The 24,002-nt window shown below is 41.4% G+C and overlaps 1 protein-coding gene and 1 non-coding gene across 2 annotated transcripts; both read left to right on the top strand.

Annotated features, from left to right (window-relative positions):
• Nucleotides 1-816: 816 nt before the first annotated feature.
• Nucleotides 817-15,152, top strand: PRSS48 (serine protease 48). Its single transcript, XM_024764046.1, is given in 10 exon segments — nucleotides 817-907; nucleotides 3,580-3,665; nucleotides 8,715-8,818; nucleotides 11,373-11,447; nucleotides 11,449-11,514; nucleotides 11,516-11,634; nucleotides 12,571-12,740; nucleotides 14,768-15,031; nucleotides 15,034-15,082; nucleotides 15,085-15,152. Coding segments are annotated over 10 exon segments (1,092 nt in total).
• Nucleotides 9,954-10,060, top strand: LOC112412386 (U6 spliceosomal RNA). The gene has a single exon (XR_003005790.1). It is a non-coding gene; the product is annotated as a U6 spliceosomal RNA (small nuclear RNA).
• Nucleotides 15,153-24,002: the final 8,850 nt, after the last annotated feature.

Here is a 24,002-nt window from a genome sequence, read left to right as displayed (position 1 = left end):
ACCCAGGGAACTCAGCCTTTAGACCATTTGCCAAACCAGAAATCAGAATGCTGCCTGTTATGGGGGCAGAAACTTGAAATCAGAGCTATCCCTGAAAATCAAAGGCATGAAAGCTATTTCCATAGCTGAAAGTTGCTTCCTAATTTTTTAAGACAACTTTGACTCTTTTTGCCCTTACAGCTATGAAACCATCTTATACGCTGAAGGAGCTAAAAGTGCCCCTCAATGATCTCCAGACATGCAACAACCGCTACAGAAAGAAAGCTTGTTGCATGGAGTTGAGCCCATCAGTGAAGCCATGATCTGCTCCAGGCTCCCAGTGGGTCAGACAGATCAGTGCATAGTAAGAATCCATTCTATAGGCACCTTTCAGAGCCCTTCCATTCCCCAGTGTGCTTCCTCCATGTCTCGTAGCTTCGGGGTCCTTGCGTGAAACCAGGAGTGTCTGGACAGGCCCTAACTCCACTGCTCTTGGCTGAATTACTGGAGTCTCTCCCTTTGCCCCGTGCATGGCCCAGCCATCTTTCCTCTCTCCCCCAGGGCAGTAGAGGAGATCCCCTGATGTGTAAAGTGGAGGATTTCTGGGTCCTGGCAGGAGTGGTGAGCTGGGAATCAAACTGCATCAGAACCAATGAGCCTGGAGTATTTACAAACATCAGTTTCTGCAAGTCTTGGATTGAGAAGTCAGCCATCTCACACGCTGACCTCAGGCCGGACTTCTCCGGGCTCTTCCCTGTTGTGCTTCTGCCTCTCATTTTCCCAGGGCTACCCTAATTGGATGAGGTCAGTATGGCCAAGGTGAAGTGGCAATTAAGAATGACGGAGAAAGTGGAAATTCTAGAAGTTGAGGATTTTGAGGAGCGGTTCCGAAGCTTCAGCAAGACAGATGCAGTTCTGCTACCACTGGGTGCAGCCCCCAGGAGCCCAGTCTGCTTGCTGCCTTGTCTCCTGTAGGTCAACCTGGGAAGCAAGGTCCCCGGCATGAATAAAGTTTGGTTGGTTCTAACTATTACTTCTCATATTCACTTATTTTTTTATGAAACTGGAGTCAGGGTCTGGGGAAATACAGAAGCAAAGAACTTTAGGGCTGAAAGGGATCTGGAAATCACCTGACCCAACCAATTCATCACATTCTAAGGAAGAAGTAGCTAGGGTACGGAGAGGTTAACTAGTTTGCCCTTGGCTGAAGTCAAGATGAAAATCACCCAGTCCGGGACTAGACCGGGTTCTGAAGAAAAAGCAGGGACTCAGAAGATTACAAGGTTTCAGTTGAAGCACACCAGGCAAAAGGAGCCTAGGGCAGTGTATTGGCTATCTATTGCTGTATAACAAATTACCCCAAAACATAACGGCTGAAGATAGCAAATGTTTACTATCTCTTGGTGTCTGTGGGTCAGTAATCAGGGAGGGCCTAGCCAGGTAGTTCCGGCTCAGGGTCTTTCAAGAGGCTGCTGCTGTAAACTACAGTCACCTCCAAGCTCAAATGGAAAGGACTTCTTGCTTCAAGCTCACTCACACGGGCCTCTCTGCAGGGCTGTCTCAGGGCAGCTGGCTTCACCCAGGATGAGTGATACAAGATAAAGCAAGAGAGAATACCCCAAATGGAAGCTATAGTCTCTCTATAACTCAAAACGGACATCTCATTACTTCTATTGTATTCTATTCTTCAGAAGTGAGCTGATAAGAATCACTGAGGACATCTCAAAGGCTGCATTCTGTAAATGCAATAAGGGAAGGGTCTGGATTAAGGAGCTGGGAGGCGAAAACTGACTGTGTTTAGTGGTCACAGATTAAGGAGAGGCATGGGGGCGGGTTTAAATTGAGGTTTTCAGGGAGAATGCCTTCGGAGTCTCCTGTTCACCCACCCACTAAGAGCACTTCATGGTTGTGCTCAGAGGTGCACTGGGGTTAGGGAAGGTGTTTATTAGAGAGATATCCAACTTGCAATATCCTGTGACCAGAGAGGGGTCCAAGAACATGTCTCATATAAGAAACGTATGGCTGCTTTATCCCCATCCTTTTCCTGGGCCTGTGGTATACGTATACAAAGAGTAGTTAGGAACATGGGATCTGACCCTGGCCAGCAGTGAGTTAATTTATGGATTTCATAAGATACTGATTAAAATAATACAGGATGTTCTGTATTACTCAACAAATAATAGTGAAAAATGATTAGAAGGAGTTTGGGCAAGATGGTGGAATGAACAGCAGCAAAATGATCATCCCTTGCTCAAATTTCATTAAATACCAATAAAATCACTGTTTGAGAATGAAAATTTTCATTAATAACTGCGAAGATAAGATAATTACATAAAAATAAGGAAATTAAATCTGGGCCATTAAAAAGCTTTCCGCACATACAAAGAAAATAGTAAGAACTTTGAAAAAAATTAATTTTCCAAATGCAAAAATTATACAAAGTATAAGCAGGATTCAAAGATTGATTACAATTTATTCTCAAAGGAACACTGTTCATGTTAACAAGATCTTCTCAGATTTTTTTTAGATGGCAACACTACAGAATTGGAAGCAAGGCATAATTGACACTGTGCCAATGCTTCGGCAAAAGAAGAGATAAACCTATTAAACATGTGAGATGCTAAATAAGTAAAAAACGATAAAAGAATGTGAGCGAAGAGGATGGATCTAGATACTAAAGCCAAGAAATCCAACAAAGAGATAACAGCAGGTTTTAGAATCATAAAATAAAATAGTTGGAAGGTACCTTACAAGTTATTTGGTACAACTCTCAGCTCAAGGCATGTTTGCTTGTTTCACAGACACGATGATCTTACGCTTCTTAATATCATAGAACTGGAAAACTATCTAACTAACTAACTAACTTTTGGTAATGGAGGAAAGGGAACTATTTTTACTACATGGCACTGTCCCACCACTTGCCCACCAGAATCCTCTAAAACTGAAACTTAGTAAGTAAAATATACGCAAAATGGGTGAGATGGAAGGAGATGGTTTTCTGTAGAAAGGATGCCCAAAATTTCAGTAAATACAGGTCTTACGTGTCTTAGGAGTAAGCTAAACTTGGAGATTTGGGTATAATCTCAAAATAGCACACCAGGAACAAGATCATACCTGAGAATGCTTAAGTGTAATCAACAGTATTGGGCACTAAACTGAAGAAAAACGTCATTAGGAAAGGGAATGGTCAGCATGGAATCTAAGAAAGCACAAGCCAGACAACTCTGTGTTCATCAGACCCTAGGCTGTAAAGGAAGAGAGACTCTTGAGTCTGATGAATATAAACTTTGTATCTATTTAGAAAAACATGCTCTGTTATGGAGAAGCACTGTTTCACTCAGTTTTTGTGAAGAAGGGATATTTCCTCCTAGTGAGTGATTTGCCACTTCCACTTGTTCTGATCCGAAGACTCTTCATCAAACCACCACCCACCTACTAATTTGGTTTCCCTACTCAATATCGAGAAGGTGTGCCCTGGCTGGGAAAATGCAAATTCCAAATGATAAAAATGAATAGTCCTCTTTGCAAATCAACATTCTGGTTCATATACAAGTCTCTTAAATTTTAGTGAGTTAGTCTCTCGAATTTGATCTCTTCTAGGTGCTCTGACAAGAACTTCAGAAGCTAAAAAGCTAAGGGATGACTTCAGCCTAGTCATGCTGCCTGCTAAAGTGGATTCTCTGCAGGTCATGCCATCTTTATCTTACCTCTAACTATGGCAGGAACTTGTACTTACTTATGCCTTCTATCAGTTACTATGCGGGCCACTTAAAAATCATCTTATTTTGTCCTAACAACTCAAGAAGGTATTACTTATTCCACTTTTACAAATGAAAACACACACAAAAAAACAACTGAGGATCAGAGAGGTTAAGTGACTTGCCTAAGATCACACAGCTAATATTCGATTAAACAGATTTACCCTGGACTGTCTGACTCAAAAGATTTGGCTCTTTCCACTATACCAAGTTACCTCCATTTACTGTTAGAAAGCTCTAATAAAGGTCTTCCTTATGCAATGCCAAAATAACATCTGCCCTTTGGTTCTAGTTATTTGTACCTCTTATTATACTCCAGTCTCCATCTGTAATTATTTGAGCGCACACAGCTTTACTTCTTCTGAATAGATAAGAACAACCTTGAGAAAGAGAAACTGCTGTCCTAGTCATCTTCTTGCTCTTCTAACAGCATCTATTAGAGTGTCGCAAACAAAGTATCAAATCTTATTTTCTAAATAACAAAATGAGAGCAATAGACTGTAGAAGGCTAGCTGTCAAAACAGAAAGGAAGAATTCATTTAGTATAAGTGAATAAACATACAAACATTTTATTTTAGTGGTCAAAAGAACAGGACCAACTCTTGCAGAGGGGAACTAGTTAAAGGGCAGTAGGGCCCAAGGCAAGCAGGATGGAGTTCCGAGCAGGATCAGTCCCTGTGGAGGAGGGGAGTGCAGGGGAGGGAAACCGTAGACTGGACAACGAGGTGGAGAGCAACAGGAGGAAGAAGGCCGTCTCTCAAAGGCTGTCCAGGCCTTGGCCCTGACATAACGGAGGCCAGGTATACGGACTAGTTCTAGGACATACTGGTTAGTGGAACCACAGCTGGACTAAAAGTTTCCTGTCCAAGTTCAAGAACGAAGACCAAACTGAATCTTTTAATAGAGGGCATAGGCGTCTGTTGCTGCTACACATGTGCTAGAGAAATCAATTATGCTTTTCTTTTTAATGTTTTTTTATTGTGGTAAAAGTCACATAATAGAAAACACACTCTTTTAACCATATTTAACTGTACAATTCAGTGGCACTGAGTACATTCACCTTGTTGTGCAACTCTCTCCATCATCCGTCTCCCGAATTTTTCACCTTCCTAAACTGAAACTCTGTCCCCATTAAACACTAACTCCCCATTCCCCCTCCCCACCCCTGGCATCTAACAGTGTACTTTCTTTCTTTTTTTTTTTCTTTTTTTTTTTGCGGTACATGGGCCTCTCACTGTTGTGGCCTCTCCCGTTGCGGAGCACAGGCTCCGGACGCGCAGGCTCAGTGGCCATGGCTCACGGGCCCAGCCGCTCCGTGGCATGTGGGATCTTCCCGGACCGGGGCATGAACTCGTGTCCCCTGCATCGGCAGGCGGACTCTCAACCACTGTGCCACCAGGGAAGCCCTACCAGTGTACTTTCTGACTCCATGAATTTGACTAGACTATTCTAGGTACCTTGTGTAAGTGGAATCAGTGAGAAATTAGTTATTCTTTAGGAGAATTTTATAAAGACATTTACTCATTTTATAAAGAGATTTATTCATTTTCAATTATTCATTTTCAGATCAATATAACAGATTGATCTGATGGATTGAATTAGAAAAGGGACAATGGAATCCATTTGCCCTTCTTAGAACTTCAGATAAAAAGCTACAAAATTGGGGGACTTCCCTGGTGGTCCAGTAGTTAAGATGACACTGCAGGGGGCGCAGGTTTGATCCCTGGCTTGCAGGAACTAAGATCCTGCAGGTCGCAAGCTGTGGCCAAGAAAACAAAACAAAACAAAATCTACAAGACTTGCAATTCTACTGTCGTCCCTGTTTTATTTTCAGGGTGCTCAAGAGAAGACTGCACCCTGAAGTGGCATCCTTACTCTACAGCAGTGGTTCTCAACCAAGGGTGATTCTGCTCCCCACCCCAACCCCAGGGGACACTTGACAATGTCTGAAGACATTTTTGGTTGTCACCACTAGGGATGGGTGGTACTCCTGGCATCCAGCAGGTTAAGGCCAGAGATGTGCATAACGTCCCCCAATGCACAGGACAGCCCCCCACAAGAAAGAATCATCTGGCCCCAAACGTCAACAGTGCCAAGGCTGAGAAATCCTGGTCTACAGGCACCATTCACATCAATCTAAGCCACCACCAAGATGACCTGTTTGCCCAGAATTAAGTTAGTACTTAAAACTAGGATATTAGTTCAACAAAAACAATAATAAAAACAGTGGCTACTATTTATTAGTTTGCGCTTAAATAGCCTAAACGCAAGCTAGGTACTTGCCCTCTATCTCATTTAATTCCTACCAAAAACTTGTGAGGTATTATTATTCCCATTTTGCTGAGATGAAAAGGTTGTAACTAGGCAACAGTCACATGGCAAGCAATAAAGCTCTTACCAACACCACCACATGGCCACTTCCCAAACCAACAGTTATTGTGTACGGTAGAGGTATTTAAAGATAACGTTAATGATAACAGGGTAATGATCTGGGAACAGAGACTCTAGGACCTCGAGACAGGGCATGAAGAGAAGGCAGAAAGCGACAAGGGCTGTCTTCAGTAAAATCTCTAGAGTGGATATCAAGCACCTGCTCTCTCACTTCAAACTCCTCGGTACTTCCTTACCTTAGAAGAAGCAAGGGAGCATTAAAATGGAAGACCCGACACATTTCTTGATTGCTAAACCAACAATAATGAAATATTTGCAGAGGAGTAATGGAGGTAATAGATAAAGATAAGTAAATACAGGTAAATAGATAAGGAAGTCAAAATTCAATGTTACATCTGCAAAGACACTTTTGAGATCATCAGCTGATTCCAGTGCCTTCATGGTACAACGGGAAAACACAGGCCCTAGTGGAAAGGTGACTTGCCTAAGGTCATGCAGTCTTCCCCATAAAAACGACAGCATAGCTCTGTGGGCTGAAAACCAAAGACGATTTCTCCAATATGATAGAAGAGTTTAGCTTAGATTTAGAAAGGACTCATAGGTTCCAACTGTCTCTTTAAAAATGGACATTTTCTTACATAACTCAGTATCATTATTACACCCATCAAGATTAACAATACTTCCTTCATAACATCTAAGACCCAGTTAATTATCAAATTTCCTTGCTTGTATCAAAATGTCTCTTAGGGTTGATTTGCTAAATCAGGATCCAAACAGGGGCCACACACACTTATGACTCTTATGTTTCTTTTCACCTAGAGGAGTTTCCCTCCCTTTGTACCCTCATACCATTGACTCGTTATAGAAACCAGTGTTAGTTGTTTTATAAAATGTCCCACATTCTGGATGTGACTGTTAACTTCCTTGGCCTTGTAATTTAACTTACTCCTTCATCCCTTGTATTTGCTATAAGTGGAAGTAGCTTTAGAGATTCAGGTTTCACTTTTTTGACAAGAAAACTTCATTGGATATTCCTTCACGTTACGTCACATCGGGAGGCTCATGTCTGCCTGATCCCACTTTTCATGATGTTAAGATGGAACAGATCATTCAAATAGTAACAGCCTGAGCTGTTTCATCTAAAACTTGCAACTACTGAGAATCATCCCCTGAATCAATTATCTCATAAAGAGCTGTAAGTATTGCTTTCAAATTCTATCACTTTCCAACCAGTAAGAATTTATTAGCTGAAATTCTTCCCTCATCAACTAAGCCCATTTTGTTACCCTGAACTACAGTCTGGACAAGAAAAGCAAGATAGCTATTTAATTCTTTCCTTTTACTTCCAATTTTAATAGTAAGGAGCTTATGTCTTAGTTACAATAAAGTTTATTTCCAACTAAATTAGAACCAAAAATATATTTTCACAAAACATTTAAGCAAAAGGGAAAAAAGATCGTCTGAATGACCTAGTTAATATGTAAAGAGTTTTCAGTGACCACAGATTTGTCCAGGGATATTAAAAACGTCCAAAGGTCTAGGACAACCACAGGACCCTCAGAGGGAAAGGAGTGTCTGGTCAAATTTTGTTCGTTTGGTAAATCAACAGAAAGACCTGTTCAGACCTTTAGTAACTTTGCAAAAAGATGATCTTTACTCCAAACATGACCTGAAGGCAAATCTCAAATTGAGGTCTGACTCTTAAAAGCTATATTTAAGTGAGTTGATTAAATAGTTAAAATTGCCTGTGAATACAATAAATTAATTGGAATATCAACTGTGATATGAAAAAGGAATCTTTTCTCTGATTAAATGAACAGGACAAAATTGCAATATTAATTTCAGGAAAAAATTAAGGTGAAAAGTACCTAGAGGGTCATCATATAATGATAAAAAGCGCAGCGAGTGGTGGACACATAACCAGAATGAATGGATAAACCACACACACAAAAAACATAGGATGCATAAAACAAAAACCATTAAAAATGTATGGAGGAGGGCTTCCCTGGTGGCACAGTGGTTGAGAGTCCGCCTGCCGATGCAGGGGACATGGGTTCGAGCTCCGGTCCGGGAAGATCCCACATGCCGCGGAGCGGCTGGGCCCGTGAGCCATGGCCGCTGAGCCTGCGCGTCCGGAGCCTGTGCTCCGCAACGGGAGAGGCCACAACAGTGAGAGGCCCGCGTACCGCAAAAAAAAAAAAAAAAAGTTGGCCTTTAACACCAATCTGAGAAATTTAAGTAGGTAGAAAGCCTCTCTATTCAGTGAATCTGGATATAAGAGGTGTTGTTATATATTAATGATGTGCTGTATTTGTTTTAAGGTCTTGCCTATCCTTTTCTTTCCAAAGGAAATCTCTGCAGTAAGGTGAGTGGTCTCCCCTTGGGCCCAAAACTGCTGGGTTTGGAACTGGAAGAGGATGGAGTATGGAGGCTCAGGAGGACTCAGGTCCCAGGAATGGATGGGAGTTTGGAGATGATAAGATGGGGATCAGAAGAACAGCACAACCAGATTCCCATATTCCTCTCTTTCCTCCTTCTCTAGTGTGCAGATGACCTGTACACTCGAGCCGTATTGTGTGTGGTGAGCACTGGCCTTGGCAGGTCAGCCCGTACTTGGGCGAGTCCCACGTCTGTAGAGGTTCCCTCATCAGTGACAGGTGGATACTGACAGCAGCACACCGCCTACACAGGTGAGTCCTAGCTGGCACCTAGCACACAGAGAGGTTCTTGATAAATATCTGAATGAACCCAAGAATGAACCAACAGACTAAGGAAAGTGCCAAGATGAACAGGCAGAAGGAAACCTAGGTCATCTTGGACTAGGGACGGGGCATAGAGGTAGAAAAAAAAATGATGAAAATAGTCACTATATTAGAAACTGCTTACTTTTCACCACATCACTTCCTAAACACCAGTCAGGGAATTCTGTCTTAAGCTGCTTTGGGTCACAAACACAATCTCTGAGAGAAGTAAGGTACCATGTGGTGAGTAAGCTGTAGAGAGAGGCACATGTAAAACTGATGTCTCCAGCCAACAGCTAATGAAGACGTGACAGACCCTCCTGAGTCGGGCCTTGAGATGACACTGCAGTCCACCCTGAGTGCTGCCTGGTCAGAGGCACCCAGATCCTGATCCACAGAAACCGTGAAATGTTTGCTGTTCTAAGCCTCTAAGCTCTGTGGTAACTTGTTATGCCACAGGAGATGACATATATACAGAAATCAAAACGACAGGACTTTTCAATAACAAACTGAAAGCTCAAAGAAAAGAGAGTAATAACTTCAAAATGCTGAGAGAATTCCAACTTAGAGTTCTGCTCATATTTACAAATGATCAATCAAGTGTGGGATAGAAATAAGACATTTTCACATATACAAAGCAGAAAAAATATTACCCCTCACGCATATTTTCTCAGGAAGCCATAGGAGAATGCGCTTCCCCAAAATAAAGGGTGGAGTGGGGACAGGAAAACATGGGATCCAGAAAAAACAGAATAAAACGCAGAAGAAAACCCTCAAGAAAATCATAAAGAAAAGTACCAAGGTTGGAGTTAGAGGGCAGAGGTCTTAGAAAAAAAAAAAGACTTCCCTGGTGGCGCAGTGGTTAAGAATCCGCCTGCCAATGCAGGGCACACGGGTTCGAGCCCTGGTCCAAGAAGATCCTACATGCCGCAGAGCAACTAAGCCCAAGCACCACAACTACTGAGCCTGCGCTCTAGAGCCCGCAAGCCACAACTACTGAGCCCGTGGGCCACAACTATTGAAGCCTACACACCTAGAGCCCAAGCTCTGCAACAAGAGAAGCCACTGCAATAAGAAGCCTGTGGTGCTCGCTTCGGCAGCACATATACTAAAATTAGAACGATACAGAGAAGATTAGCATGGCCCCTGTGCAAGGATGACACGCAAATTCGTGAAGCGTTCCATATTTTTAAGGAAACCATAATCAAGACCAAAAGACAACCCTCAGAATGGGAGAAAACATTTGCAAATGAAGCAACTGACAAAGGATTAATCTCCAAAATTTACAAGCAGCTCATGCAGCTCAATAACAAAAAAACAAACAACCCCATCCAAAAATGGGCAGAAGACCTAAATAGACATTTCTCCAAAGAAGATATACAGAATAAAAAGAAGCCTGCGCACCGCAACAAAGAGTAGACCCTGGCCACTGCAACTAGAGAAAGCCCGTGCGCAGCAACGAAGACCCAATGCAGCCAAAAAAATTAATTAATTAATTTTAAAAAAAGGATAGTATTGATAAAAAGCCTAACAGGTGTCAACATATTGAGAGATTTACACTTCTGGCAGACAGTTTGGGGAACAAATAATGAGTCAGTGATAGGTACATAGAAAACTAAAAAAAACAAACAAGTGAGACCACATTATTAATTCCAGGAGAAGAACAAAATTTTACAAGAAATCGCATTATGGTACTCAATATGGCCTCAGAGTGAATAATGTTTTCACAGTCACAAGAACATACATACTAAATACTCAACTAACAGAAAGTTATATTAGATGAGGAGGATGGTGAAAAGGAAGTGCGGAGTTGGCAGTAATTGTTGGGTCAATCCTCACCTTCTACAGGAGGAATACAATATTCTAAAACTGAAAGAAAAATATTAATGGCAATATATAGGGTTTCTTGAAAACACTAGGGAAAATGCTAAAAGAAAGAGCTAAGAGTTGAAAGTGATTGCCTTTGGATAGCATGAATTGAGGGCAGTAGGGCAGAGAACTTCTGTTATTTATTTATTTTATAAATCTGATCAAACTACTGAACATTTAAATTACATATATATCATATATATATATGAACTTTGGTGGTTATATTTTGCTTTAATTTTTAAATTTAGAAATGAAGGTCTAGTGCTCAGAACTCGAAAGTGAAAATAAAACAACAATGACTGTTAAGCATATAGGCTATGGCTGAAACCATGGAGAATAGTAGAAGTGAATAAGAGAACCAGGGAAAAAATACAGGAAAAACTCTGGCCATAATCATATAAAAGGAGACCACAGAAACAGCAGACAACAAAAGAAAGAGTGATCAGGGAGTGAGGGAAGGAGAAAAGAAGACAAACCAACCCTATGCCAAGTTGGAAGCAGCCTGGTTAATTCCAAGTCTGTTACTCTCCTTTCTTACCTAAAGACTTAGTGCTACACACAGGCAGCTTGTTCTGACCCAGCTGTAGCACAAAAGCATGCTCCACTTTTATTCTCCTCTTTCTCTTCCCCTTAGGCGCTGGATTCCTTTCTTATATACTGTGTGGCTGGGATCAATTGACATAGGCCATTCAAATACAGGCGTGAAGTATCGTGTTCCAAATTGTCATCCATCCCAAACACCACGGTACCACGGCAGACACTGCCTTGTTGAGGCTGTTCTCGAGTCACCTACAGTTCTTCCATCCTGCCTATTTGCTTGTCCAGTGTCAAAAAGCAGTGGACAATTCCAGACTCTTGCTGGGTGACTGGATGGGGAAAAGCAGAAGATGAAGGTGAGAATGGGAAGAGAAAGGGGCTGTTTTATACATCACCTTCTTGTACCCATTCTAGAGTATTCATATTCTAGGCATTTCATTACTACGGCAAATATTTTCAACAAAACCAGACACTATCTAAAAGTCTTCAAATAAAATGTTTGCTTATTTATATGTTTATTTACTCTTATATCCTGCCTAGAGTCTAGCTATAGCAGCAAGAAAAGATACTAACAATTTATTTATTTAATTTATTTTTTAATACTAACAATCTAAACACACAATTACCCCTCTGAAACAGAGGTTAACAAGCCTGATGTAAGGCTGGAAAGAGTCTAGTACTTTAAATGTTTTTTTTTTTTTTTTTTTTTTTTTTTTTGCGGTAAGCGGGCCTCTCACTATTGTGGCCTTTCCCGTTGCGGAGCTCAGGCTCAGCGGCCATGGCTCACGGGCCCAGCCGCTCCGCAGCATGTGGGATCTTCCCGGACCGGGGCACGAACCCGTGTCCCCTGCATTGGCAGGCGGACTCTCAACCACTGCGCCACCAGGGAAGCCCTAAATCTGTTTTTAAAGTGTTGTGTTGTGTCACTCTTTCCCAGGATAAAGTAAAGACAGGAAATGATCTGGGAGCAGAAAAATTAGAAAGGAAAAAGTTTTAGAATACTGTTGAATACTCACGTCTTTACTTAATCAAAATGTATCAGCACTTCTCTTTATTTAGAACGTTAGGAATGCCCCACGTGGCACATTAGAAAAGCCCCAAACAAACAGAATTTTGTATTATCCATTGTTTTAGATTAACTGTACCAAAAAAACTCTTCCATTAGCCAACATGATTGGAAAGTGACTGTGTTCTGCTTTTGGATTCCCATTCAGAGATGTCTGCATATCATGACTGAATGTTGTCCCTGCACCTTTCCAGGCTGCTTTTCCTTTCACTCCTATTTATCTCTACATATTCTGACTACCCTACCATCCTCCAAGAAGCAGAAATACCCATCACTGAACACCAGCATTGAGAAATAATCTACAACCCGGTGGGTTACCTACTACCACAAACAGAGCCTGTCATCCAGGAAAGCACGATTTGTACTGGTGATCTTGAGAAAAGAAAGGATACTTGCCAGGTCAGGGTTTGCTCTTGAAATTATTTTAACATGAGATCTTAATTTGGATCCAGGTTTGCCCATCTGTAAACAACAGTGAATTGGGAATCAGGAGACAAATATTCCGACGATAATTCTGTGTTAACCTGGATAAGTCACTTAACCTTTATCTATTAATTTAATCTCTTCAACTACTGATCTAGAGCAATGCTAACCACTGGTGCTTCGATTTTCACAGTCTCATATGTTTTTATAAATATATTAAGAGGTTGACATAGAAGTGCCAACTTTTTAATTTTCTGAAGAAACATTTCATTGTACACTTAAAAGATGTCATTCCATTGTCTCCTGATCATAACTGTCTGATGAAAATTCAGCAATCATTTGTGTCTTCCTCCACTGGGTGTGATGTGTTTTGTTCTGGTGGCTTTCAATACACTGTCCTTCATATGTGATTGTTAGAAGTTTGAATGTCATGTCCTAGGTGTGATTGTCTTTGTCTTTATCCTATTTGAGATTCACTGACTTGTTTTTTTAATCTACTCTTTTACCTTTCATCAAAACTTGGGAAATTTTCATTCATAATTTCTTCAACTATTATTCTGCCTTATTTCTCTCTTTTCCCCTTCTGGGTGAAACTGAAAATTTGTAAGTTACAACTTTTGATATTTTCACACAAGTCCCTGATATTTTATTTTTACCTTTTTCTGTTTTTCAAATTGGATAGTTTAATCTATATTCAGAATCATTGCTTCTTTCTCCTGCCATCTACATTTTACTGTTAAGTTCATCTAGTGAAATTTTTATCTCAGATATTTTATTTTTTAGTTCTAGAATGACCATTTGGGTTTTACTTCCTCCTTCCCTCCCTCCCGCCCCACTCACACGCATTTTTCTATATCTCTGCAAAAATTTCCTGTCTGTATATTCATTATTTACAAATCAAACAACAATGAGACACAACTTCACACCCAGGAGGATGGCTATAATCAAGACAGATAATAACAAGAGTTGGCAAGGAATGTGGAGAAATGGGAACATTCACATACCTAGTGAGAATGTAAAATGGTGCAGCCACTCTGGAAAACCTCAAAAGGTTAAGTATGGACTTACCATATGATCCAGGAATTCCACTCCTAAGTACACACCCAAGAGAAATGGAAAATACATCCATATAAAAATTTGTACATGAATATTCATTGCAGCATTATTTATAATAGCCAAAAAGTGAAAACAACCCAACTGACCATCAACCGATGACTAGATAACAAAATGTGGTATGTCAATAAAATGGAATATTATTTAGCCATAAAAAGGAATGGAGTACTTACACATGCTACTGACATAACATGGATGAACCTTGAAAACAGTATGCTAAGTGGAAGAGGCCAGACATAAAAGGTCATATATAGTTTCATTTATACAAAATATCCATAATATGCAAATTCACAGAGGCAGAAAGTAGGTAACTGGCTGGCCTAGGCCTGGAAGGAATGGGAGGAAATGAGGGTGACTGCTAAAGGGTATGGAGTTTTTTTTGGGGGGTGACAAAAATGGGTTGTGGTAATGGTTGAGCAACACTGTGAATATACTAAAACTGAACTTTAAATGGGTGAATTGTACGGTATGTGAATTATATCTCAATAAAGCTGTTACCAAAATAATAGCAAGATTGAGAGATACATCACCAACTACTGTCACCACCATTTTATATAAGAGAGCATTATCTTAACACTAAAAAAGGACCTAAAAATAGAAAAATAAGGACAGTTCATTCAACTGAATGAATTTAGTGAAAAACTCATCATATTTATTTCTTTTCAATCAGAGATGAGAAGTTTGAAACTACTGATATATTTAGCTAAGGTCTCTGCCAATTTCAGATTCTATGATTCTAAATTTCCATGTCAGTGGGAAGTCCAGCTCCCTCCGGATTTTTACAGCTCCATGGGCTCCACTGCCCCATTCGAAGGAACCTCCACCCCTGTGACCACACTCCTCTTCATGGGCCTTCTTCACTAGGCTCGTGATCTTTATCTCTTCCTTAGGGCGATTCTGGAGGGCCTCCGTCATGTCATATTGATGGTATATGGATCCAGATAGGATTGTCAAGCTGGGGAACAGGATGTGGTCTTTCTTTTCCTGGGGTCTACACCAACGTGACCTACTACCAAAAATGGATTATGTCCATTATCTCAAGAGCTGAGGCCTTGGATGCCAACAACCTGGACTTATCTGACTTCTTGCTCCCTACTGTACTGCTGTCTCTGGCTCTCCTGGGACCCTCCTGCGCCTTTGGGCCTAACATTTTACCGGGAGAGTAGGCAGTGTAACTGAAGCTGCTGGCCAAGTACAGGGCTAGGAAGGAATGCGTGGAGAAGAAGCCCCAGGGGCAGAGAACTCACAAGGAGAGTCGCTGGGAACTCTGGATGACTTCATTAAAATGAGAAGTGATTTTGTTTTTGAGATTCTTGATTCTGGAAGGAGGTTTTCACTGGCTGGAATGTGAACAACTGAGAAATAAGAATGCCACTTCTGTGCATGGCATTCTTTGTCCCTGACTATGCATCTTGCAAGGCAGGAGGGATGCCTTCCATGAAGAAGTATTTACAGACACAAATGAAATGGGGACAGAAGCAGGCACCACAAAATTATCTGGGAAAGCAAATGGGAAGGTCCTCAAGAAAGTACATTATGGGTTTACTTCGCGCCCATAGGGTGCATTATGAGCATCTTATCTGGTCTGTCTTTCTCTACTTTCTCTTCGCTTTGTGCTTCCCCTCTGTAACAAGGCATCAAATAAGAAATCCATGTATGTAGTTTAGCTCTGAATATTTCTGAAATGTTTACTTTTTGAAATAACTACCACCAAAAATGGATTAATGCAATAATCTCAAGAGCTGAGGTTTTGGGCTTCAATAATCTGGACCTATCCAGGTTAATTTTACTTCTTAATAAAGTACTTTAAATGTTTATAAGGAAAAGATTATTTCCCTTGCTTAACTAGCATGCTTCTTTTTGTTGAACAATCACGTGACCTGTACTATTTCCTTTTCTGCCTAGGCTTCCAGGAGCTCAGAGCTAAGTTTTATACATGATTTCAGTCATTATCTTTATCCTATACTCTCTGGTATAATTCTACTCATACTCCTTTTTATTTCAATCATCCTTCATTTCTCATTTGAATGAATTTAAGTTTTGTTGCATCTGTGTCTTTTGGGGTAAGTCAACTTCAAAAACAATGTTTTTGGATAAATAAATACATTTAACAGGAAGTGAGGGTAGGTTTGGAAAGTTAAAGCCCTTGCTAACCCTGAACCTCTCACCTCTCCTCTAGGCTGCCACTACAGCCTCCCAACTGCTGTTCCCACCTCCTTACCGTCACTCACACCTATGCTCAAGTGCATTTGTTCTCCACAGAATTCAGACTAGTGTTTGAAAAATAAAGATTTTAAAAATACTTTTCTCCTCCTTTCTCCTGTTTACCACACTTCAAAGGCATCTCATTGCTCAAAGAATAAGAACCAAAGTCCTTAACAGGACCTACAAAGTCCTGCTGGATCTGATCCCAGGCTGCCTCGTCAGCCTCATCTGGCCTCCCCCCACCTGCTCTCTACACTCCCACTTCCTCAAATGCTCCAGAAGCCCCTTCTCAGCACCAGACTTCTGTATCCTGCTATTTCCCCTTCCCTGCTGTTTTTGCGTAGTTAAGTCTTACTGATCTCAGTTCATTCTTCACTTCCTCAAGGAAGCTGTTCCCAGAACAAATTCCCCCAATATACAGTCTTGCACTATGGTGTCCTCCTTGATAGGACTCAACACAGGTGTAATTTAACATTCATTTGTGTAACTGTCTAATTAATGTATGTCTGTCTTACCAAAATGCAATGAGGTCCATGAGAGGAAGAAATTTTGCTTTTGCCAACCACTATATTCCAGTCTCAATAAGTATTTGTTGAATGAGTGAATGAATGAATGAGAAATAAATACACAGTCTCTTTGTCTCCCCAACTAAGGACCTTTTGTTTACTGAGGTAGCCCAGAACCTGGCACAGTGTCTTACACAAAGTAGGTTTTCAAATACAGGTTAAATAAAAGGATGAAGGAAAGAATGTTTGGGCCCCATTCTCTTTCTTACCTCTCTCCACGTATACGGCACAAAGGAACAAACAGTACACAAAGCAGGTAAACTGAAATCTTTCTCAGAGACAATAATTCAAGCTAAGCAAGCTCTGGAATGATACAAAGCAAAGCAAGATGGCAGCTGAGAGAAAAGAAAAAGAGAAAGGAGGGGCAAGAAAGGAAAATGGAGGAGAAAGGACAGACTAAACTCAAGAACTGGAGAAGAACAAATAGGAAGAGAAAACACACAAATGTATGAGCCAGAATGACACGGCAAGGGGCCATAAAGAAGGTCCAGAAAGCCAAAACACTGCTTCCTATCATTCCTCCAGACCCTTAGGAAGCAACTGTTCCACAGCATGGGAACCTGACAAAATTTTTCTCCTGAAACAAGAGTTGAAATGTAAACCTTTTGGAGAAACCAGGCCATTCAAGTGGGAAGAAAGGGATAACTATAGAAGAAGACCACATGACCTCACTGACCTGACCACTACTGGCTGGACTTACTAGGGACGAGCACCTGACCTAAGAGCTGCCTAGGGCTTCCCTGGTGGCGCAGTGGTTGAGAGTCCGCCTGCTGATGCAGGGGACACGGGTTCGTGCCCCAGTCCAGGAGGATCCCACATGCCGCGGAGCGGCTGGGCCTGTGAGCCATGGCCGCTGAGCCTGCGCGTCCGGAGCCTGTGCTCCACAACTGGAGAGACCACAACAGTGAGAGGCCCACATACCGCAAAAAAAAAAAAAAAAAAAAAGAGCTGCCTAGCAGGTAGCGGGGCAGGTTGGCCAAGCATCTTACCCAACAGATGCACTAAATACTGGACAATCCAACAGACCTCTTCTCATGGGAAGTCTGAAAATGGGCCCTATAGTATGTCCGTGTGCAATCAACAATATTAAGTGCCCACCATGTTCCAGGCATATTCTAGGTACTGAGGATACTGCAACATATACAGTGCACCAAGCCTGCCTTCAAGGAGTTTACATTCCAGTGGGGGAGAGAGACAATAACCAAATGCAAAATACAGTCCTCCCTCAGTAGCCACTGGGGTTTGTTCCAGTACCTCCAGGGGTTCCAAAATCTGCAGATGCTCAAGTTCCTTATATAAAATGGCATAGTAAGCTGACCCTCCAAATCTGTTGTGGGTTCCATGTTCGTGGATTCAACCAATCCCACAGATGCAAAACTCTGGCTGTGGAGTGTCAAATGTTTATTATAATGTCAAGTACGAGAAAGTCTGATAAAGGAAGATAACACCGAAGCAGCAGATAAGGTATCAGGGTGCGGGACTCCACTTTAGGTCAGGTGGTCAAGGAAGTTTCTCTAAGGAGTTGACATTTACAGAGGCCCGCATGAAAGAGGGAAGCAAAACAAATACCTGAGAAAGAACCTTCCGGGTAGACAGAACAGCAAGTACAAAGGTCCTGAGGTGGGAGGATAAGTTAGCACACGGCTGTGTGTGTGTGAGCTTGAACAGAGGTCACTGCTGAGCGGAGGCCGGGGGACAGGGCTGGGAACTGGGAGCAGAGGGGGAGCAGTGCCCTAGGTGAGGGCTCTGAATCACATTCTCAGTGGGATGGGAAGGTATTGAGGGCTGAGAGCAGGGGAATGATCAAAGAATAGAAGAACAGAAGATCCCACACCACTGCTCATGGGAGTCTGCAGAGGCTGTGAGGGAGCTAGGATGGTACACAGGGTAGCTGGATGGTAGCAGAATTAGACAAGAAGCAGAGAGAAAGACAATCAACCCCAGTGAGCTAACAAGCAAAACACCAGAGGACTACAGCACCTGAACATCAGTGAGGAAGGTTCGATTCCAGGAGGCTGTGGGCTGTTTGTTTTCCCTGTCCCCTACTTGCACCACCCTTATAATAAGGCCCCATGAACCAAGGTGGCACAAGCCCAAGTTTTTTACCATCCACTTTATAATTCATCACTAAGACACCTACCTTACTTCCTATTTGTTTTTTCCCTTCTTACCCAGAGCAGTATTTTTCTCATTCCTTCCTCCCATTTCCACCTCAAGGCCTTATTTAATCTGTCCTCTATACCTGGAATGCCCTACTCTTGTATACCTCAACCCAATCAATCTGTTGATTAGAAAAGGAGGCAGTGAATATCTGAAATACACACTGAAAGGACCCTAGGAAATGGTTTTAAAAACTAACAGGGAATGGGTGAAGTATACGGTATGTGAATTATATCTCAATAAAGTATTTTTTAAAAAATGAGCAGGGAAGTTTTTTCCTGCTTATACAAAAAACAACTAGTCTATGGTGTACTTAGGGCTTTCTAAAGATCTTCTAAATAATTCTTGTGACTGTATTTCAAGAAAAGGCTCAAAGTAACTACATACATTTTCTGTTTCCTTGCTAAAACACAAAATATAAAGCTTAACCCAATATATGAGTACAGCAACTGGTAACACATTACTGGAGGACCAAAAAATCAATAAACATTTGTATTCACAAAACTAAAATGTCACACTTACTGGTAACGAATTTAGTCCATACCACTACTGACCAAATGAGGAGAAAATTAATAGGAACAACTTTACATCTTATTTTGGAGGTGGGCTCAATAGCCTTTCTGCTGTGGCCTCTCCCACTGCAGAGCACAGGCTCTGGACGCGCAGGCTCGGCGGCCATGGCTCACGGGACCAGATGCTCCACGGCATGTGGGATCTTCCCGGACCGGGGCACGAACCTGTATCCCCTGCATCGGCAGGCGGACTCTCAACCACTGCGCCACCAGGGAAGCCCTTAAAAATCTATTTTAATTTGCAGAATACTTTATTCCTTGGAATATCTGCTTTAATATGCTCCAATTTTCATTTTCTTGTCTTGAGGAATTTTAATTAAGGTTGGATTTGCTAAGGTCACATTTAACAAATAAAGCTATACACTAAGGCTGTTGAAATCCAACCAGAATTTTTTTTCCCCCAAAAGTGAGGAAATACAGTTATTTCCAGGTCTTCTATTCATATAACAAATAGACTGTTTCAAGTAATCGCCCTTTTTATTCTTTATTTCATTAAATTGTAAAGTCACCCCCAACATGTAGCAATATTACAGAAAAAGGATTCAGAATAATAAAATGTGGACGCTTTATTTTTATACTATTTCAACAATGGGTATTTTCCCTTTTCAGATGCTTGGCTTCATCCTGAAGCTATAATATTCTCTACACCAAATTTGACTACATACAGTTTATTTACATACTAGAAATCAGTTGCCTGAGAATTCTGTTAAACATGTTCCTTCTTCAGGAAGGAAGGGAAGGGAAGGAGTCATTCAAAATAACCAGAGATTAATTTTATTCCCTACAATCAATAATTGAGAGGAAATGTTCACCGTCATAAGAATAAAAGAAGACTGAAATCTTTTCTCCGGACGCGCAGGCTCAGCGGCCATGGCTCACGGGCCCAGCCGCTCCGCGGCATGTGGGATCTTCCCGGACCGGGGCACGAACCCGCGTCCCCTGCACAGGCAGGTGGACTCTCAGCCACTGCACCACCAGGGAAGCCTTTTAATGGGAAATTCTAATTGCTTTCCAGGATAATTATCCTCAACCAATCCAAATTCTCTCCACAGTGTCTTCTACCATGTAAGTCTTCACTTCCCATCTCCATGTGGTTGGAATGAAGTGACTGAAGTCTAGTCCCGTGGCTCTTTGTGCCACTCTTATGACACCTAGCCCACACTGCCCTGTACCATAATTAACTTTGATAATTAACACCCAGGAGTAAAAAGAATAGGATGGGATGAGGCCCTAAGGCTCCAAAATGCTAAAGGCATCCTGATTTTAGTGGAAATTAGTGAGAAGAGGACAGATTCTAGACACAGTTGGGTAGGACTGTGATAACATTTTGATTGGATTCAGATGTGATTCGATGGATTGGATGTGGGTGATGGGAGTGAGGGTGGTAACTGGAATAGAAGGATGGGAAAGATAAAGATTTGAAAAGAGAAATCAAGAATGACTGCTAGGCGGTCACAAAGCACCGAGCCGATCTCCCTGTGCTATGCTGCTGCTTCCCACTAGCTACCTATTTTACGTATGGCAGTGTATATAGGGGTGGGATAGGGAGGGTGGGAGGGAGGGAGACGCAAGAGGGAAGAGATATGGGAACATATGTATATGTATAACTGATTCACTTTGTTATAAAGCAGAAACTAACACACCATTGTAAAGCAATCTTTAACTCCAATAAAGATGAAAAAAAAAAAAAAGAATGACTGCTAGGTTAGTGGCCTGAGAACGGCCATACTATTAAATAAAATGAGGAAGGCTGGAGGAGGAACAGTTTGCTGGGCTATCAAATGCAGTGATAGGCTGAATAATGGCCCCCAAGGATGTCCCTGTCTAATCCCCAAACCTGTAAATATGTTACATTACCTGGTAAAAGCAACTCTGCACATATGATTAAGTATGTTGAGATCTGGAGATTATCCTGGATTATCCGGGTGGGCCCAATATAATCCCAAATCTTTTTAAAGAGGAATGCAGGAGAGTCAGAGTCAGAGGTGTTTATGAGACTATGCAGAAGAATGGAAGCAGAAGGAAGAGAGGAACAAAGATGCTATGCTGCTGGCTTTGAGGATGGAGCAAGGGGCCACAAGCCAAGGAGTGCAGCTGGCCTACAGAAATTTTAAAAAGGAAAACATGATTCTCCCTTAGGCCTGGAGATAAAACGCAGCCCTACCAACACCTTGATTCTAGCCCAGTGAAACTGATTCCAGACTGCTGACCTCCAGAACTGTAGGACAATTTGTAGCAATTTGTTACAGCAGCAATGGGAAACATACATACATGTTAGATTTGAGATGTCTATTAGATATACAAGTAGAGATGTTGAGGAGGCAGTCTGGAGCTCAGAGAGGGCAGGACTAGAGAAAAAAAATTAGAAGAATCTGTTTGAATTATGGACCCTCTTTCCCACATTACTCTAACCCTGCATCCCAAAAAAGCACTCATGCACAAACACAACTTTTCATGAAATTTCAAGATGGTCAAGAACCTCTATACTCATGGAACCTCTAGAATAGTGTAAGTAATCACAAAGCAGCCTGTTCTAACTCTGATGATTGTTCCCTCCCTAAGGAGGAGGAAACCAAGTAACTCATTTAAAAAAAAAAAATCTTTTTTAAAAAATTCTTTTTCCTAATTCTGCTTATTTAAAAAAAACCCCACAATGTTACAGAAATATCTAACATAGGAAGTTCAAATCCCCATGTACCCACTGTGTTCATCACTATCACCCTTTACATGTTCTCCTCTTGCTTAAAGATGTGGCCAACACACCTCTGACTCCTTTTTAAATGTGTATACAGATATACACGTTTTTTTAACCTTGCTTTTTTCTTTGATTAAGCTTGCTTTTTAAAATTAGCTTATGATAACAGAAAGCTGGTTACAACAACTGCAAAGCTTCAGAGTTGAGACTTTTGATTCCTTCTATTAAAAATTCCACATAGGGCTTCCCTGGTGGCGCAGTGGATGAGAGTCCGCCTGCTGATGCAGGGGACACGGGTTCGTGCCCTGGTCCAGGAAGATCCCACATGCCACGGAGCGGCTGGGTCCATGAGCCACGGCCGCTGGGCTTGCGCCTCCAGAGCCTGTGCTCTGCAACAGGAGAGGCCACAACAGTGAGAGGCCCGCGTACCGCAAAAAAAAAAAAAAAATTCCACATAACTAGGCTAGATAAAAAGAAGGATAGCAGTTGGTTGATCAAAGAAATTTTGTGTCAATGAATTTTAAATAATGAAAACATTTTTGCCTGAAAAATTAAAATCACTAGAGCATCTTCAAAGGCAAGTATTTGGATTTCTACTATCCCCCTATGAGTTCAATGAAGCTATTTTTATTTCTGAAACAGAGAGCTAACATGAAAGACCTAGAGGAGATGGTATTTTTAAAAAATGCATTTGCTTCACATTCTTTTTGTCTGAAGTTGCTGAGTTGGTATCATAAGGAAAAATGTTAGCTCACTTAAAGAGGGCCAATAAATGACTAGTTCCAAAATGGGCACATTTTAAACTTCTAAAAACAGGTCACTGAGAAAGTAAAACAAAACTGTGTCAACCCGCCTTTCTTTGGAGCCGATCTGGCTTATCCAAACCCTTCCAAGAAGGAGCAACCCACTGAGCATCCGGACAGGAGCATCCTCAATACTGCACACAGTCAGCTTTGCACAATGCTTTTTATCAAGTGTTTGAATCTCTACAAGTGAAAAACGTCTGCCAAATACTATGTGAGTTCATAAAATATGCTCTAGAAAAATCTTTCTAGAAGAAAGATTATATTTTTCCAGCCATGAATGTAAGCTAAGTATAAGAGGACAGACCTGGGAATTCCCAGAAAAAAAAAAAGGAAAAAAAGGTTCAAGGCCATGCTAAGAAATTTGAGCTTTAAGGGGAAGATTAAATAAGACACTGAAAGGTTTTAATACAGAATAACATGATCAGTTTGCATTTTAGAAAAATCACTTCAGTGGTTGTGTAGAGAATGGATTACAGACAAGCAAGTCAGGAGGTAGAAAGGCTAGTTAGTTACAAGGCTGTTGTGCATGGTGAGAGATGCCTGGACAAGGATGGTAGCAATGAGGATGGAGGGAAGAGGACTTAGTCAAAGGGCTACCTACGGGATGTATTCAATAGACTCTGGTAACTGACTGGTTAGATATAAGTAATAATGGGGAGGGAGGAAGTTAAGAACTTCACTCAGGTTTCTGGCTGGGGCAACTTGAGTTGTGTCATTATATGGAACCCTGGAGAAGACAGCTTAGCGGTGAGAATTATAAGTTAAAGACATCAGGAGTCTATAAAAGAGAAATCCAAACAGATACTACATTCTTACAATGAGCATTTATTAAATAAGCACATTGAGAGATTTAGAATATATTCCAAAAGCTCAACGGGCCAACTTCTAGTTACTTGTTAACTGCAGAGAGTTCATGAAAAATGTAACACACAAAGAATTCTGAAACCAAGTTTTTGCCATTAGTTTCAGTCTGCTCACACCAGGGAACCCTTAAGGAGGCTGTGGTAGATGACGTTATTCTCAGTGTTCCACAGCTCTCCCTGCAGAAGGATGAGCCAGCCACCCACTCGAGGTACCAGGTGACTTGCAGGGTATCCTACAGAAGGATTATCCTTCCCTGT

The sequence above is a fragment of the Neophocaena asiaeorientalis genome, unplaced genomic scaffold (genome assembly GCF_003031525.2).
Source record: "Neophocaena asiaeorientalis asiaeorientalis breed wild unplaced genomic scaffold, Neophocaena_asiaeorientalis_V1.1 scaffold594, whole genome shotgun sequence".
Classification (NCBI taxonomy): Eukaryota; Metazoa; Chordata; class Mammalia; order Artiodactyla; family Phocoenidae; genus Neophocaena; species Neophocaena asiaeorientalis.
Note: the sequence above shows the minus strand (reverse complement) of the source record. Positions and strands in the feature narration are given on the sequence as shown.